This window comes from Micromesistius poutassou, assembly GCF_964030765.1.
Source record: "Micromesistius poutassou genome assembly, contig: SCAFFOLD_804, whole genome shotgun sequence".
NCBI classification, from domain to species: Eukaryota; Metazoa; Chordata; class Actinopteri; order Gadiformes; family Gadidae; genus Micromesistius; species Micromesistius poutassou.
In genome coordinates this window covers 2,501-21,754 of record NW_028178833.1, presented here as the reverse complement: position 1 = coordinate 21,754, position 19,254 = coordinate 2,501, and the positions used below count along the sequence as shown (strand labels likewise).

The 19,254-nt window shown below is 45.9% G+C and overlaps 1 protein-coding gene across 1 annotated transcript in view; it reads left to right on the top strand.

Annotated features, from left to right (window-relative positions):
• Positions 1 to 211: 211 nt before the first annotated feature.
• Positions 212 to 19,254, top strand: part of LOC311373343 (plasma membrane calcium-transporting ATPase 2-like) — a gene marked incomplete at both ends in the record, with an annotated part of 20,342 nt that continues 1,299 nt past the window's right edge. Inside the window, 15 exons of the mRNA XM_084490114.1 lie at positions 212 to 265; positions 742 to 783; positions 960 to 1,124; positions 2,424 to 2,495; positions 2,575 to 2,717; positions 2,807 to 2,939; positions 9,759 to 9,868; positions 10,134 to 10,268; positions 10,991 to 11,097; positions 11,493 to 11,568; positions 13,204 to 13,362; positions 13,468 to 13,647; positions 14,402 to 14,489; positions 14,584 to 14,690; positions 15,176 to 15,367. Of these exons, the coding sequence (XP_084346240.1) occupies positions 212 to 265; positions 742 to 783; positions 960 to 1,124; positions 2,424 to 2,495; positions 2,575 to 2,717; positions 2,807 to 2,939; positions 9,759 to 9,868; positions 10,134 to 10,268; positions 10,991 to 11,097; positions 11,493 to 11,568; positions 13,204 to 13,362; positions 13,468 to 13,647; positions 14,402 to 14,489; positions 14,584 to 14,690; positions 15,176 to 15,367 (1,763 nt within the window). The remainder of the gene's footprint in view (positions 266 to 741; positions 784 to 959; positions 1,125 to 2,423; positions 2,496 to 2,574; positions 2,718 to 2,806; positions 2,940 to 9,758; positions 9,869 to 10,133; positions 10,269 to 10,990; positions 11,098 to 11,492; positions 11,569 to 13,203; positions 13,363 to 13,467; positions 13,648 to 14,401; positions 14,490 to 14,583; positions 14,691 to 15,175; positions 15,368 to 19,254) is intronic.

Sequence of the window (19,254 nt, the reverse complement as noted above, 5' to 3'; positions counted from 1 at the left end):
TTCTTCCAGCCTCTAGATCTCTCCGGCTCTCTCTCTGTCAATGTATTTGTCTCTTTTGATCAATGTACATGCTAAACCATATGCAAATGCATCATTTACATGAGATTTCCATTCTTTCCTCTTTTTGTTTTTGTCAATTATTTTCTAATTTTCACCAAATTCTTTGCAACACATGGTTGAAATGTTCCCCTTTGTGATGCTCTTCCACTAGAGGAGAGCGCTCAGGTTCTCAGCTCTGCAGAGGCCACTTATGGGCCGCTCAATGGTAGGTGAGGCAGAACGGACGTCCTGGCCCTATCCGCACCCAGCTGTACCCGGTGCAGTGACCCCAATGAATCCCTGTGTGTACATTCATGTGTGTAGTCTCATTGTTGTGACGAGATGTGTGTGATCACTGTTGTTCGTGTTGTTTTCTGGAGTTTGCCAGTGTTTACTGATTGTTCTGACGTTATAAATGTAGTAAAACTGGTAAACATTGTTTGCTGTCACATAAAAATGATAGAACTCTGAACCATATCAATTTACTCTCACTCTCTCTTCCTCTCTCTCTCTTCCTCTATCTTTCTGTGTGTGTGTGTGTCTCTCTCTCTTCCTCTCTCTCTCTATCTCTATCTCGCTCTTCCTCTCTCTCTGTCTCTCTCTCTCTGTCTCTCTCTCTCTTCCTCTCTCTGTCTGTCTGTCGCTCTCTCTCTTTCTCTCTCTGTGTGTGTGTCTCTCTCTCTCTCTCTCTCATTTTCTCAGGGAAACAACCTGATGGTGCAGTAGAGAACAACCAGAACAAAGGTAAAGATTGTGCTTGTATGTGTGTGTGTGTGTGTGTGTGTGTGTGAGTGAGTGAGTGTGATTGTGTATGTGTGTGTGTGTGTATGATGTGTGTGTGTGTGTGTGTGTGTGTGTGTATGTGTGTGTGTGATGTTGTGATCAAGCGGTCAAGTCAACCTGTGTGTGTTTTTTTTCAGCCAAGAAACAGGACGGGGGCGTTGCCATGGAGATGCAGCCTCTGAAGAGTGCGGAGGGAGGGGAGGTGGAGGACCGGGAGAAGAAGAAGACCAACGTCCCCAAGAAGGAGAAGAGCGTCCTGCAGGGAAAACTCACCAAGCTGGCCGTCCAGATCGGCAAAGCAGGTGAGACCCCCTCTGTGAAGACACGCCCCCCTCTGTGAAGACACGCCCCTCTCTGTGAAGACACGCCCCTCTCTGTAGAGACACGCCCCTCTCTGTGGAGACACGCCCCTCTCTGTGAAGACACGCCCCTCTCTGTAGAGACATGCCCCCCTATGTGAAGACACGCCCCTCTCTGTAGAGACACGCCCCTCTCTGTAGAGACACGCCCCCTATGTGAAGACACGCCCCTCTCTGTAGAGACACGCCCCTCTCTGTGAAGACACGCCCCTCTCTGTAGAGACACGCCCCTCTCTGTAGAGACACGCCCCTCTCTGTAGAGACACGCCCCCTATGTGAAGACACGCCCCTCTCTGTAGAGACACGCCCCTCTCTGTAGAGACACGCCCCTCTCTGTGAAGACACGCCCCTCTCTGTAGAGACACGCCCCTCTCTGTGAAGACACGCCCCTCTCTGTAGAGACACGCCCCTCTCTGTAGAGACACGCCCCCTATGTGAAGACACGCCCCTCTGGGGCTCCAGAAAGCTCCTCTCTTAAGGGCTGATTATGGTCCCACGTTCACGCAACCCAAGGGGGTGACGGACCCCTTACGTCCTTGCGGACCCTCCTTGCGTCCACCGCGAGGGCCTGACGTGAGCCTCCCAAAAATTGTAACCTTCCGTTGAGGCGACGCAGCCGCAAGGGCTGTGATTGGTCCGCTCACTAAAACCCGACGCAGAACCATAAAGGTTCACGACTGCGTTGAAGCGTCTGCGTGGTCGTTGCGTTGCGTGAACGTGGGGCCATAATCAGCCCTTTATACCCCCTTTCCACCAACGCAAAGCCGGGGCTGGTGCTTGGCTGGTGGTTGTGCTGGTTCTAACCCTAGATGTCCCTGGTTCTGGTCTCTGGACCCGTGTGGTGTTGGTGCCTGGAGTCTGAACCTGTTGGTCTGGCCCGGAGCCAGGATGATTTATGTGGAAAAGGTTTGAGATTGGCACTGGCTCCAAACCAGCACTGAACCGCGCTGGTGGGAAAGGGGTATCAGAGATCCAGCTCATCCAAGTCTCATCCTTTCCTCAAAATATAAGCTATGGCAAAATAGCTTGTGCTCCATTATGATATATTTACCTGTTTATATCCTGATGATGAAGCCAACGCAAGCATTCCATCACCACTGATTACTGTGTCGCCCGTTCCATTGAAATGCAGAACACAAAAATCTTTGCCCTTGAAACACTGTTTTTCTCATTGCAATGGTCGAGCTGTAGGACTGTCCGATTGATAACCCGATTAACCGATTCTCTGCTTTGTTCCCTCAGGCCTGGTGATGTCAGCCATCACCGTGATCATCCTGGTGCTCTACTTTTGCATCGAGACGTTTGTTGTCCAAGGTGTGTCTAATAAGCCGATGTCCAGATACCCCTCAGGTCCGTCAGCTGCCGGTCCTCTCTAACCCCGCTGTGTTCGCAGGTCGCACCTGGATGGCAGAATGCACACCGGTGTACGTCCAGTACTTTGTAAAATTCTTCATCATCGGAGTGACGGTGCTGGTGGTGGCCGTCCCTGAGGGCCTCCCTCTGGCCGTGACCATCTCCCTGGCCTACTCTGTCAAGGTACGCCTCACACCACCACCACCAGGAACTGCACTCTGTCTCTGTCCACTATCTCTATACACCCTTCCTTCACTTTCTGCTTCTCCTAGAAAATGATGAAAGATAACAATCTTGTGCGCCACCTGGATGCGTGTGAAACCATGGGCAACGCCACGGCCATCTGCTCGGACAAGACGGGCACACTCACCACCAACCGCATGACGGTGGTGCAGACCTTCATCGGTGGGTCTCCTCCCCCTGGGACACACACACGCAGCACACACAAAACCACACAAAGCCACACAAAACCAAAGTCCGCCGCACCAGGATTTCTAATGTCAAGGTCAGACATTAATTGCTATTTTGACGTATTTATATCTTATTTTAAGAGATACATTAGCGTATATTGTTGTTTTGTTGGGTACCATATAAAAATATATGGCGAAAACTTCTGTGTGGCATTTCCTATTTGAATGGGACCTCAGTCTCCAACCATGTAAAGACCCAGAGGCCGGCTGGCAACAAGCAGCCCTACTGTAGAGAACAGGGCAACAAGCAGCCCTACTGTAGAGGACGGGGCAACAAGCAGCCCTACTGTAGAGAACAGGGCAACAAGCAGCCCTACTGTAGAGAACAGGGCAACAAGCAGCCCTACTGTAGAGGATGGGGCAACAAGCAGCCCTACTGTAGAGGACGGGGCAACAAGCAGCCCTACTGTAGAGACTGTTTTACTGTTTTCGGACTTGTTAGTTTGTTGTATTTCATCGATCAGTTTATGCGGATTAGTCCGGATATAAGCCGAAATTTCAAGCTTCCACTGTGGATCATCATCATTTCAACTATGTTCTCTACTATCACAACCCAAACAACACTGAAGTACTCACCTGATGAGCTGTACAGACTGCGAACCTCAGCGCAAACGTCCAAGGTACATCCACCGTGGCTCCCGGCGAACTGCATTTCTGACGAGGAACCGGATCTATCATTTCGGTTTTGGACTGCCCGTCCACGAGTTCGGAGGAGGAAAGGTTCAGACCGGTGCGTTAACTGCAGTGTCCTAACTCCATTGGCAAAATTCGCTGCACATTCGTGCACCACTTCCCACAAGTTTGCCCTCTACAACGTTCGCTCCATCACCAACAAAGGCCTTCTGATCAATGATCTCATTATTGATCAAAGCTTGGACTATCTAGGTCTAGTTGAAACTCTAGTTGGCAACAACAAAACAACTTCCTTCATTTAAACTCTGCTACTCCGCCTGGATTTGTTTACCTGTCAAAACCCTGAACTTCCGGGAAAGGGGGTGGTCTCGCGTCAATTTACCGCGAGGGTCTTAAAGTGGAATTACTTGGTCTACCTGAACAGCCCTCCTTTGAGATGCTGGCTGTGAAACTCCATGGCCACACGGCCACTGTTATTGTCGTGCTGTATAGGCCACCTAAGCCGTCAAAGGATTTTATCCATGAACTCTCGACTATTTTAACAACAATTAATGAAATGTCTCCTCACATCATTCTGATGGGGGATTTTAATATCCACTTCGATCACACTGAAAATTCATCTACAAAGGATTTTAAAGCAACACTGGACTGTTGGGATGACATATTGGGATGACCCAATATGTTGGATTTCCAACACATTCAAAGGGACATACACTTGACAGTTTGTTGTGCAGGCATTACTCCATCTAATATTCAATCATCTGAATTACCAGTTTCTGATCACAAAGTTGTCTTGTTCAATGCTACTTTGACACTCAGAAAATTAAAAATGAATAGGATAATGTCATACCGTAACATCAGACATGTAAAGAAGGAAGATTTCATAGCATTAATTACCTCATACCCAAGCCTCATACCCAAGCCCTGCCACCACCTCTTTGCCCTCAGACTTAGTAGGCTACTACAATGACTGCTTATCTACAGAACTTGATGCACTAGCCCCTATAAAAACCCGGGCTGTTTCCTTTGCCCATACTGCTCCGTGGTATACACCTGAGCCACGTCAGCTCAAGGCAAAAGGGCAACGTCTTGAGAGGCTCAGCAACAAAACAGGACTCACAGTCCACAAACAAATGTACACTGAACATGTACTCTACTACAAAAACATGCTGAATACAGCAAAGAATAACTACTTCACGAATACCATCAGTGCGGGTGAAGGTAACACCAGGAGACTCTTCTCCACAGTGAAAAGGCTACTGAAACCACCAGACTCCAGCACCAACAACATCTCTGAGGATTATTGCTCTGCTTTCCTTAAGTTTTTTGATTCAAAAATCTCTAATATACATCAACAATTGAACATCACACAGGCTGAACTAACAGCAGCATGTGTGACAAATTTACCCCCACCTGCTGTTGTCAGTAACTTCAGTCTTCCAACTGAGGACTTTATCTCTGATCACCAAATCTAACTCTTCTACATGCCACCTGGACCCCATCCCCACCTCCCTTGTTAAAACCTGTCTGCCTGCCTTAACACCACTGATAACCTCCATTATCAAATCATCTTTGTCAACTGGCACAGTCCCCGCTTCACTAAAAGCTGCAATAGTCAGACCCACACTGAAAAAACCAGGACTGGACTGTAACAACCTTAATAATTATTGTCCAATATCAAACTTGCCCTTCATTTCCAAAACACGAGAGAGAGAGAGAGAGAGAGAGAGAGAGAGAGAGAGAGAGAGAGAGAGAGAGTAGTTGCAACCCAACTCCAGACTTACGATCAAGACAACAATCTTTTTTTTTTTAACAATGTATTTATTTTCCTTTTTTTTTTTTTTTTTTACACACACATCTGACGATACAAACATAAAAAAAAATAATAATAATAAAAAAAAAACAACAATGAACATTACAAGACAGTTACTGGTACAAAGAAAGCAAAACAACAATCACAAAAAACAAAACAAAACAAAGCGACAACAGCACTACTCCTCTTCAGCTCCATCCATTAAATGTGACAAATTTCTGTTCTTTATATAACTTATAAAACGTCCCCACACCTCCTGAAACTTTTCTTGTTTGTCCTTAAGAATGTATGAGATCTTTTCCAAAGGTAAACATAAACATAATTCCTTGAACCACTGTGTAATACTTGGTTTGTCTGGCCTCTTCCAGGACAATGCTATCATTCTTTTAGCTTGAAGAAGACATATATCGATAAACATTTGCTCATTACTCTTTATCTTGTGTCCCTCTGGGTAAAGACCGAGCAGGAAGATCTTTGGTTCTGGTACGATATTTATTGACAAAATCTTCTGTATTTCCTGCCCGACCTTCCCCCAAAACTCCATCAATTTTGGACAGGACCATAGACAGTGGAACAATGTGCCTCTATTTTCACCGCATCTGGTGCATACATCTGGAATATTACAATTATACTTATTGAGTTTAACTGGTGTGATGTACACTCTCATAAGCCAGTTGTATTGTAGAAGTTTTAGACGAGTATTCCCAGTCTGGGATTGGGCTTGTGCACACGCCGTGCTCCATTGTTCCACTGTTAAATCCTCCCGGATATCTGCTCTCCAGGCATTAAGTCTATCTTCCGAGGATTCCGGAGAGGAGTCAACCAATAGAGCATAAAAATCTGATATCATCCCCCTTCTAAATGGGTCATTAACCAAAGCTTTCTCCAGCACAGACGTGGGTGGGGCCAGCATGGATTGCCCCAAATTAGTTCTAATAAAATCCCTCAGTTGCAGATATTTAAAGAAGTGTTTGTGAGGGATATCATATTTAGTGACAAGTTCCTCGAACGAGAGCATACTCCCTCGACCCCTCTCAAATACGTCCCTTAGTTGACCTATTCCCCTATCCGCCCATAATTTAAACCCCCCATCAGCTCTGCCTGGCACAAATTGGTTATTACCCCATATTGGGCTGAAGCAAGAGAGACGCGAATGTTCTCCCAGATATATATTGACCTCATGCCAGACTTCAATCATTGTTTTAACTATAGGATTGCTTGTAATTCTTTTTAGGTTTTTATAAGTATCTGAGTACATATAAAGGGGGAGTGGTAATTTCAAGGAGCTCGATTCCACATCTTTCCATGCCGGCGCCGCATCCGTTGTAAAGTAGAACATTAGCGTTCTCAATTGAGCTGCCCAAAAATACCACAGCAGGTTAGGACACTTTAATCCCCCCCTATCATAGGGTAGATAGAGCAAGGACAATCTAAGTCTAGGACTTCTATTGTTCCAAATAAAGTTGGTAAACAATTTCCTGGTTCTAGAAAAGAAGTTTGGTGGAGGTGGCAAGGGTACGTTTTGAAATAAATATAATAGTTTGGGAAGTACATTCATTTTGAGTATATTAATTCTGCCAATTAAAGATATTGAAAGACTTGACCATCTATTAATTGAATTTTCGATTGTGGTTAAAATTGGGTTATAATTAGTATTCACCATCTCTTCCAACCTTGGCACAATTTGGATTCCCAAATACGTAAAGACATTTACTGGTCTGAAGTGACAGACATGACCGGGAGGGTTTGATCTTTCTTCCGAGTTCAGAAGCATAATGGATGACTTGGAGTTGTTTACTTTGTAGCCAGATATGCGACCATATGATGTTATTAGATCTAGAATAGCTGGAACAGATACCTCCAAATTTTTTAGGAATAGTATTACATCATCAGCATATAAAGATATGTGGTGCTCTAGATTTTCTATATTAATACCTGTAATTAGTGTATGTTCCCTTACAGCAATAGCAAATGGTTCAATTGCGATCAAAAATAAGAGAGGTGATAAAGGGCATCCCTGTCTACAGCCTCTATTGATCCTAATCGGTCCAGATATATTATTGTTGGTTATTATTTCTGCATATGGATCGTTGTACAACAGTCTTACCCACTTACAAAAGTTCTCCCCCAAGCCAAATCGACCAAGGAGCTCGAATAGAAACGGCCACTCTACGCGGTCAAAGGCCTTTTCGGCATCGAGAGACAAAAAGGCTGTATCTGGCGCCCCCTTCTGGACATGCAGTAAATTCAATACTCTCCTTACATTGTGAAAACCCTGGCGGGCCACCATGAACCCATTCTGGTCCTCATCTATAATTTCTGGTAAAACAAGTTCTAGTCTCTTTGCAAGTATTTTGCAAAGTATCTTAAGATCAGAATTTAAAAGGCTGATTGGCCGCATATTTTCGCATCTATCATTTGTTTTACCAGGTTTTGGCAAGAGTGTAATGAGGGCTCCTCTCATAGTGGGAGGCAATACTCCCTCTTTAAAAGATTCACTGTACATGTCCAAGAGGGGTTTCGTTAATCTGCCCGCAAATCTTTTATATATGTCTATTGGTAGACCATCCGGCCCTGCAGCTTTTCCAGACTTCATATTTCTTATTGCCTCCAAGATTTCACCAATACTCACACCTGCCCCCAGCTCTTTACTGTCTTCCTCTCGAATTTTAGGTATATTAATTCCATCCAAAAAGGAGCTCTCATCTATATCTTCTTGATTGGTCTCTGAGCTATATAATTTAACATAATAATCTCTGAATGCCTCGCAAATTTGTATAGGGTCTTCTATCGTCTCCCCAACATCATTTTTTAACGCGAAGACAACGATCTTGAACAATTTCAATCCGGTTTCCTTTCTAGACACAGCACTGAGACAGCCCTTGTCAAGATCACGAATGTCCTTCTCCGTGCAGCTGTGGCCTACTGTCCATACTCATTCTCCTAGACCTCAGTGCCGCCTTCAACACAATATCCCACCAACTGCTGCTTGAGCGGCTTGAAAGTATAGGAGTCTGTGGAACAGCCCTTAAGTGGTTTGCACACTACCTGACAGACCGGACATATTTTGTTCAAATACAAGACCACCAGTCAGAGAGCTCAGTACTCCAACATGTAGTTCCACAGGGGTCAGTATTGGGGCCACTTTTATTTATCATTTACCTTCTTCCGCTAGGCAATATCTTCAGACACCATGGCATCCACTTCCACTCATATGCAGATGACACACAGCTCTACGTATCTACCAAGCCCACTGCAACACTCCCCCAAACACCCTCACCACCTGTATTCACGACATCCAGACATGGATGACCACCAATTATCTCAAACTTAACAGTAGCAAAACAGAGCGTCTGCTCATTGGCACTACATCCACAGTCTCCATTGGGGAGGATCTCATACAAGTCTCCAAACAGGTAAAGAGCCTTGGAGTCATTCTGGACAGTACCCTTTCATTTTCCAACCACACCAATAATGTCTGCCGGACGGCTTATTTCCACCTCAGAAACATCTCCAGATTGCGTCCTGCACTTTCACAACACTCCACTGAAGTGCTTGTCAACACCCTGGTGACACCGCGCATCGACTACTGCAACGCCATCCTGCGAGGAATCCCCAATAAACTCATCCACTGACACCAACTTCTCCAAAACTCAGCTGCATGCATCATCACCCGTACCAAGTCCACCGAACATGTCACACCCCTGCTGATTTAACTGCACCGGCTCCCCATATCGCAACGGATCAACTTCAAAGTCCTTCTGATGACATTCAAAACCCTTCACAACCTCGCCCCCTCCTATATCACAGAACTCCTACAGACCTACACACCTTCACGCTCACTACGGTCGTCAACAGCAGGACTACTGGCAATACCAAACATCAGACTCACCACAATGGGAGCAAGGGCCTTCTCCCATTCTGCACCAAAACTCTGGAACTCACTCCCCCCTCACATTCGTGTGATTGACATCTCACAGTTCAAAACTACTCTCAAAACTCACCTTTTCAAGTCAGTCTATAAACTTTAACCACCCCCCCCCCCATTACCATTTAGTTTGCTTGTTATCTTATTTATTTTTAATGTTTCTTAGCTAATAAACTCTTTCTTACTTCTATTTTCTTTTATTGTAAGGTGACCTTGGGTGTTTTGAAAGGTGCCATAAGTCCAATGTATTATTATTATTATTAACGGGGCTCTTGGCCCAAGCTTCAGAGCCCATATGGTGATATTACGAGTGCTTTCTCCATTGAGAATATGTGAGACATGGTGGGTAACCTGTCCGCCACCTGTCTGCTGTTCACCAGGTGACGTCCACCACCGGGCCATCCCGGAGCCAGACCAGGTCCCCGCCAAGACCCTGGAGCTGATCGTGAACGCCATCGCCATCAACAGCGCCTACACCTCCAAGATCATGGTGAGCGACGCTGTTCGCTTCACAACTCCCCCTGGGGTTCTACTTTGTCGTCGTTGCATTCTCAAAGGATTCTAAATTCTCTCTTTCTTTTTTGTTTTAAAAAATCCTATTACTATGTTCTCTGCTCATTCTGTTTGTTTTCTGTCTGTCTGTTTCTTTCGGATTGTCCTCGCTCTCTCTCTCTCTGTGTCTCTCTCTCTGCCTCTGTCTCTGTCTCTGTCTCTGTCTCTGTCTCTCTCTCTCTCTCTCTCTCTCTCTCTCTCAGCCCCCTGACGTGGAGGGGGGTCTAGCAAAGCAGGTGGGCAACAAGACAGAGTGTGGTCTGCTGGGCTTCGTCCTGGACCTGAAGAAGGACTACGCCCCGGTCAGGGAGCAGATGCCAGAGGAGCGCCTCTACAAGGTGAGCTGACCCATGGCAGTGAGCAGCCCCCATGGCAGTGAGGACCCCCCATGGCAGTGAGGACCCCCCATGGCAGTGAGGACCCCCCATGGCAGTGAGGACCCCCCATGGCAGTGAGGACCCCCCATGGCAGTGAGGACCCCCCATGGCAGTGAGGACCCCCCATGGCAGTGAGGACCCCCCATGGCAGTGAGGACCCCCCATGGCAGTGAGCAGCAGTAGGGTGTACGGGTCCTGCTGTCGGCTGTCATGTTGCCGTGGCCAACATGCCGCAGCCTCATAATAGAATAGGTTCAATACATTCAAAATAATCTGCCCTTTCTTTGAATAGGCATGAATGCTTTAAACAAGTATTCATAGTAAATGCTTTTGGAGATTTAAACATGTGTTAAATGAACCTGTAAGAAACAGCCCCTTCTTATTCTTACACTTAGGGTGAGGGGTTCATTAAGTCACCTTTAACCCCTGCTATTAGTGACACTAACCGACCTGTGACCTGTGACCTCTGTCCTTCCCTGTGACCTGTGACCTCTGTCCCTCCCTGTGACCTGTGACCTCTGTCCCTGCCAGTGACCTGTGACCTGTGACCTCTGTCCCTCCCTGTGACCTGTGACCTCTGTCCCTCCCAGTGACCTGTGACCTGTGACCTCTGTCCCTCCCAGTGACCTGTGACCTCTGTCCCTCCCAGTGACCTGTGACCTGTGACCTCTGTCCCTCCCCAGGTCTACACCTTCAACTCCACCCGTAAGTCCATGAGCACAGTGGTGCAGCTGCCCGACCGCTCCTACCGCCTCTACAGCAAGGGGGCCTCCGAGATCCTGCTCAAGAAGTGAGCTGGACCCCTGAGTGGGTGTGTGTGTGTGTGTGTGTGTGTGTGTGTGTGTGTGTGTGTGTGTGTGTGTGTGTGTGTGTGTGTGTGTGTGTGTGTGTGTGTGTGTGTGTGTGTGTGTGGGTGGGTGTGTGTGTGTGCGTGTCTGTGCGTCTCTGTGTGTGTGTGTGTGTGTGTGTGTGTGTGTGTGTGTGTGTGTGTGTGTGTGTGTGTTTGTAAGAGAGAGTTTATGGTTGAGAGTTCATTAATGAGGAATATGATTGGATAATTTGAGGTAGCTGAGATGCTATGCTGCTGTCATTACATGAATCCCCCCATCTCACAAGCCTAACCCTCTCTCTCTCTCTCTCTCTCTCTCTCTCTCTCTCTCTCTCTCTCTCTCTCTCGCCCACCAGGTGTGCCTATATTATTGGTCCTAATGGAGAACCTCGTATCTTCAGACCCAGGGACAGAGACGAGATGGTCAAGCAGGTGTGCCCACGTCTTACTGAATCCTCCATCCATCCCTTTTATTGAGACTCCCTTCACATTCCCTTCATTTTGTATGATCGTTTTCAATCATTATGTTATATACATATATATATACATATATATATATGTGTATATATATATATATATATATGTGTCAGTGGCGGCTGGTGGTTTTTAAAGTGAGGGAGGAAGGACTGCGCGCTTGGTTGCCATTGGCCTGCTTGCACTGTTAGTGGCGTATGGTGGCATAAGTATGTGAGAATCAAGTTGTTTCAGGGAGTTTTGGTGAACTACAAAATAGCAGGGAGGGATAATTATGTGATAAAATTGATACAAATCCACCAGTGGCAGCATTGTACTTTGAAAGCTGGTGGGCAGCATGTCTTGGACTACAAGGGCAGAAGGAAAGGATGCAAAGCCTATTAGTCAAATCAGGCCTACTCTTGATTTGTAAAACTAAATTAAAAAATCTGGGCCTATCATTGGGCCTATTTTTGCCCTCAATGACTGAAGCTATTGGTTGTAATTTGGCTATGTTTATTTTCAGCTACAATTGTTAATATTGAAAAATTAAGACACAAGACCAAAAGTGATGCCATTTAAAATGCATCATGCTCTGAATCATTCACTAACATCCTTTCCACAATATTAAACAGAACGGTCAGTAACAAACAAAAGAACAACAAGAACATCATTTCACAACTATTGACATGGGCTGTAAGCCTAACATTGTTTGAGGCAAATGTGGATGTTAATGGATGTTTCAGAATGTTGGTCATGGTGTTAAGCCAAATAAGATTGAGGGATTTCATTTATAGATCAAGTCAATCCTCCTCGCTGTTTGTGTTAAAGATATCAGTGACCTGGTCATACCAAACAGGATATTTTTAAAGTGATTTCAGAATAACGGCGTGTGTAACGCCACGTTTTCGCCACCCTTTCAGACGGCTTGGTAACCCAACGGCGGAGTACCGAAAAATAGGTAGACTCGTAGGAAGGTATAGGTAGCTTGTTTATTTCAGCTGACTTTTGGCGATGGAAACGCCAATATAAGCGAACAGAGCCGCACTATACCGCAACGAACATTAGCGCACTGCTCGGTGGAAACGAGGCATACGAGCGGGTTCGTTGGTTCTCGTAGCCTAGAGGCTTGAGGGGATAAACCCTCCCTCCGGGCTGCTCCACAGCCAGGGCTCCTGCTTATTGGTTCATAGCGCAGCGAGGGCTCCAGCCTAGATTCAGATCCCTTAGCTAGTCCCACCCACTCAGAGGAGGACTTTCCTCCTCTCTCCCATTGACCCCCAATGTTATCCACCGGCTGCCAGTAGTTCCCGAGAAATGACTGGGAGTCAATGGAGGCTGAGGGAGGAACGTCCTCCCCAAAGTAATATCCAATAGGCGATAGGGGGTGCTAATGTCCCTTTACCCAGGGAAACAAACATAACATATACAAAGGCATTAAAGTAGTCATGTCTAAGGGCATTAATTCATTACAGTAGTCTGGGCAATCTACACTTTTTATTCTCAACAATGTTAAGGAGGATCTTCCTCCCTCACTGGAGAAGCCTCCACTGATATATATATATATATATATAGGTAATTGTTAGTTCTGAAGTCATGTCATATGACTGACAGGTCATCGAGCCAATGGCGTGCGAGGGTCTGAGGACCATATGCATCTCGTACCGCGACCTGCCGGCGACCCCGGAGCCCGACTGGGACAACGAGGCGGACATCGTGACGGAGCTGACGGCCATCACGGTGGTGGGCATCGAGGACCCCGTGCGGCCCGAGGTACGCCCCCACCCCTCCTGCTCCCCCTGTTGTCCCGCCCTCGTGTTGCTCTGCTGCGTCCAGCTCCTCTCAGCCTCCGCCCCCCCCCCCCCCCCCGCCCCCCAGGTGCCCGACGCCATCCGCATGTGCCAGCGGGCCGGCATCACGGTGCGCATGGTGACCGGAGACAACATCAACACGGCCCGGGCCATCGCCGCCAAGTGTGGGATCATCCACCCCGGAGACGACTTCATCTGTCTGGAGGGCAAGGACTTCAACCGCCGCATCCGCAACGAGAAGGGCGAGGTCAGTGTGTGTGGGGGGGGGGGGGTGTTGGGGGAGTGCTGCTTGATGCACAACACGTGTTTTAATGTCAGAGCATTGTAGGGTTTTGTATCTGAGACCTGGGGTCCAGCATCATCCCCAGCCGTCCTGTGATTGGACGCTCAGGGCCAGGACGTGAGGTGGCTGCAGGTGACCACAGAGTGGGTGAGCTCCCTTGGTGGAGGAGGTGATACTCTTCAGAGATCAGGGAGCTGTGGTCCTCTGTGGGCAATTAGCCCATCAGCAGAAGAGAACTGAAGGACTCTTTGCTCTTTGCTTCAGCTCCTCTCTGGACGTTGGCTTCTGCTCCATGAGTGCTACCAGTAAAGGGCAGTTTAACCAACCCTCTATGGAACACGTTGGGTTGTTTTTTATAATTGCTGCTCATATAAGAAGAGCCCTGAGAATATCTCTCTCTGTAGATGAGGCTCTTTGATCATTTATGCCCCTGAAAACACACACACACACACACACACACGGACACACACACACACACACACACACACACACACACACACTCACTCACTCACTCACTCACACACACACACACACACACACTCACTCACTCACTCACTCACTCACATACACATACACACACACGGGCACACACACACACACACACACACACACACACACACACACACACACACACACACACACACACACACACACACTAGTGATATCCAGTGAGAGCGGCGGGTAGCTCATGGACCATGATGCTCTCTGGCGTTGACAGATTGAACAGGAGCGTATCGATAAGATCTGGCCCAAGCTGCGGGTGCTGGCCCGCTCCTCTCCCACCGACAAACACACTCTGGTCAAAGGTAGGGACCCACACACACACACACACCTGCATGTGTTACTGCCCACTCCAACGTGCGCTGTGGTTCACTGACTGCATGTGCTCAATGCGTCCAGGCATCATTGACAGCACCGCACTGGAGCAGAGGCAGGTCGTCGCGGTAACGGGGGACGGAACCAATGACGGCCCTGCTCTGAAGAAGGCTGACGTGGGCTTCGCCATGGTAACGTCCTGTGATGTTATGTAACGCTGTTCATGCTGAAGTCATTCTGTCCTCATCGTTATGAATCACTTTCCATGGTATCAGTTTGAGGGAGGAAAAGTAAAGGCTAAAAACATTTATATTGATCCCACAAAGAGGAAACTAAAGCTCTTCTTTTTGGGAATATACACAGACCTACCCACGTTATCCTCGCTCAAAGAAACACTAAGAACACACATCTGGAAACCAAACATCTCCTCTCCTCCCTCTCCTCCCTCTCCTCCCTCTCCTGCCCCTCTCCTCTCCTCTCTCCTCCCCCTCTCCTCTCTCCTGCCCCTCTCCTCTCCTCTCTCCTGCCCCTCTCCTCTCCTCTCTCCTGCCCCTCTCCTCTCCTCTCTCCTGGCCCTCTCCTCCCCCTCTCCTCCTTCTCCTGCCCCTCTCCTCTCCTCTCTCCTGCCCCTCTCCTCTCCTCTCTCCTGGCCCTCTCCTCCCCTGCCCCCCCCCAGGGCATTGCCGGCACAGACGTGGCCAAAGAGGCCTCTGACATCATCCTGACGGACGACAACTTCAGCAGCATCGTGAAGGCGGTGATGTGGGGGAGGAACGTCTACGACAGCATCTCCAAGTTCCTCCAGTTCCAGCTCACCGTCAACGTGGTGGCGGTGATCGTGGCCTTCACCGGGGCCTGCATCACTCAGGTGGGCCCTCTCAGCCTGTCCATGGGGGCCCCTATGGTGGACCAGGGCCGATAGGACTGGGCCCTGGAGCCCATGCTGATCCACAGCGAGAATAGTTCTCATTCAGATGATTGTTGTTGAAAGTCAAACCAGTTGTAGCTGCAAACTCTTCTGAAGAGCTGCAACGTCATTAAATATGGCAGCTGCACTATGTGGACACAGCCAAGTAATGCGTAGGTAGTACGCAGTATAGTACAGTATATTATGGTATGTAGTATAGTACAGTATAGTATACATAGTAAAGTATGATACAGTATAGTATGTATAGTATTGTAGAGTAGAGTATAGTATAGTATGTATAATATAATATGGAATAGTACAGTTTAGTATATATAGTAGTGTAGTATACTTAAGCAATAGATCACGACAGGCTGTGGTATACGCTCATTATACCACAGTTAAGGGGCGTTGTCCGTCCCGACGCGCAGCGGAGGGGCGGCGACCCCCTTCACTGTGGTATAATGACCGTATATCACTGACTGAAGTGATCTATTGCTTTTATAAAACGGTTACGTAAATATGGCGAAATGAAAGTCATAGACACCCTCAATTTTGAAAAAGCTAGAAAGTCGGAAAAGCATTTTTTTTAACGAATACAAAAAGTAGTTCCTCCTGGCTGCCGGCAAAGTGTACGGCGGTTGCTATGCAACACACTGTAGCGTCCTTCAGAGAGAAGGCTAGGCTAAAGACGGTAGCTTGGTTCGCCGGCAATTTAGCCTTCTATCGAGTTCACTCGAACTCGATAGTAGGCTAAATTGCCGACCGTGTGCCTATTGCTTTACAACATTTCCACCCTCTCCAGCAATCAACATGTTTTTTAGGCTTCAGTGAACTACGCTATCGCTTTTATATATACATAAACAACAGTTAGAGTTAGGCGCGGAGTGATACTGGACTCTGTAAACTGAACGGGCGTCATAGCTGTGTGTATACGCTCAATATACAACGGTTGGGAACCAATCAGATCGCTTGATTTAGGCCCCCCGTTTTATAATAGTACAGTATAATGTAGTACAGTATAGTATGTATAGCATAGTGCGAAATACGGGGGGGTTTGGGGGGGTCGGACCCCCCCGATTAACCCCTTGAGACCCCCTGAAAGACTCAAAAGCAAAACCTGGGGGGGGTCTCAATCTTGTAAAAAAAAAAATTAAAAAAAATGATATAATAATTTTATTGTCACTAATGATGTGTTTAAGAGATCACCATGTCAAGTATTTATAATTCAAAAATGTTAATAATAATAATTTGTTTAACATTAAGCTGAACCAGTCCTGCGCCTGCGCGTATGCAAATTAGCCATGTGCGAGAGCCCAGAGCAATGACGTAGGCCGTCAATAACAATGGCTAACAAGCGAAAGCAAAATCAAAGTTTATCACTGGCACACTTCGGATTCACATCGAAAAAGGTGGCACTCGGAGATGAGGAGATAGACGATGTAAAGGGGAAAATCAGCTTTGCGCCGGGTGCAAACTAGCAACGACACATGCGTCGGTGTAGAAAGTCAATTGCGCCGGGCGCAAGATAGGGCCCTTCTTCTGTTTGGCGCACATGGCTAATTTGCATACGCGCACAGGACTGTCGGAATGGGAACATGTCGGACTGGCAGCATTACGGGGGCGCGATTACGGGCTGGCGGAGTTACATTTAAAAAACGCGTTCAAGTAAAAATAAATAAGAAAAGCGGAATCAATTTGTGGCGCTCGTTGTTCAATCTGTGGGGCAGCGCCACACATTGGCCTATGTGTGGGAAACACTGCACGGCCATCACACATGTGCTCATTCGGAGCATTGTAAATAATTTATTGTTTCATTGTTGTAGCCAGTTCATTTATGTAGGCTAATAAATGAACCGTCAACAATGCGATCGGGATTTTTGAGGGGGGGGGGGGGGGGGGGGGGAGCGATCAGGATTGTTATTGTTGTTGGATGTGTGGCGTGTGTGTAAGCAGGCAAAAGCGTGTGTCACACGGTGAACCCAGCTCTGCTTCAACTTTAAAAAAAAAAAAAAAAAAATCGTTCATACTCCGCGTTCGTACCACTAGAGAACGCTCGCGTTTGAGAACCACTGCTATAGGCCTACTGCATAAGAATAATTTAGATCGATATTGCGCAACAATCAGGAGATGGGGACCCCCCCGAATATTGAAGGGTATTTCGCACACTGATGTATAGTATGGTATAGTATAGCATGGTATGGTATATTATGCTATAGTATAGCATGGTATAGTATAGTATGGTATGTATAGTCTGGTATAGTATGTATGGTATAGTATAGTATGGTATAGTATGGTATGGTATAGTTGAGGTGTTAATATGTATGGTATTGTATAGTATGGTGTGGTATAGTTGAGGTGTTAATATGTATGGTATGGTATAGTATGGTATGTATAGTATGGTATGGTATGGTATGGTGTGTATAGTATGGTATGGTATGGTATAGTATAGTATGGTGTGGTATAGTTGAGGTGTTAATATGCTGTATGTTATAGTATAGTATAGTATAGTATAGTATAGTATAGTTGAGGTGTTAATATGCAGTATGTTATAGTATAGTATGGTATAGTTGAGGTGTTAATATGCAGTATGTTATAGTATAGTATAGTATGGTGTGGTATAGTTGAGGTGTTAATGTGCTGTATGTTATAGTATAGTATAGTATGGTATAGTTGAGGTGTTAATGTGCAGTATGTTATAGTGTAGTATAGTATAGTATAGTTGAGGTGTTAATGTGCAGTATGTTATAGTATAGTATAGTATGGTATAGTTGAGGTGTTAATGTGCAGTATGTTATAGTATAGTATAGTATGGTATAGTTGAGGTGTTAATGTGCAGTATGTTATAGTATAGTATAGTATGGTATAGTTGAGGTGTTAATGTGCAGTATGTTATAGTGTAGTATAGTATGGTATAGTTGATGTGTTAATGTGCAGTGTTATAGTGTAGTATAGTGTAGTATGGTATAGTTGAGGTGTTAATGTGCAGTATGTTATAGTTTAGTATAGTATGGTATAGTTGAGGTGTTAATGTGCAGTATGTTATAGTATAGTATGGTATAGTTGAGGTGTTAATGTGCAGTATGTTATAGTGTAGTGTAGTATAGTATGGTATAGTTGAGGTGTTAATGTGCAGTATGTTATAGAATAGTATGGTATAGTTGAGGTGTTAATGTGCAGTATGTTATAGTGTAGTGTAGTATAGTATGGTATAGTTGAGGTGTTAATGTGCAGTATGTTATAGTATAGTATGGTATAGTTGAGGTGTTAATGTGCAGTATGTTATAGTGTAGTGTAGTATAGTATGGTATAGTTGAGGTGTTAATGTGCAGTATGTTATAGTATAGTATGGTATAGTTGAGGTGTTAATGTGCAGTATGTTATAGTGTAGTGTAGTATAGTATGGTATAGTTGAGGTGTTAATGTATGTTATAGTGTAGTATAGTATAGTATAGTTGAGGTGTTAATGTGCTGTATGTTATAGTGTAGTATAGTTTGGTATAGTTGAGGTGTTAATGTGCAGTATGTTATAGTGTAGTATAGTATGGTATAGTTGAGGTGTTAATGTATGTTATAGTGTAGTATAGTATGGTATAGTTGAGGTGTTAATGTGCAGTATGTTATAGTGTAGTATAGTATGGTATAGTTGAGGTGTTAATGTATGTTATAGTGTAGTATAGTATGGTATAGTTGAGGTGTTAATGTATGTTATAGTGTAGTATAGTATGGTATAGTTGAGGTGTTAATGTGCAGTATGTTATAGTGTAGTGTAGTATAGTATAGTATGGTATAGTTGAGGTGTTAATGTGCAGTATGTTATAGTGTAGTATAGTATGGTATAGTTGAGGTGT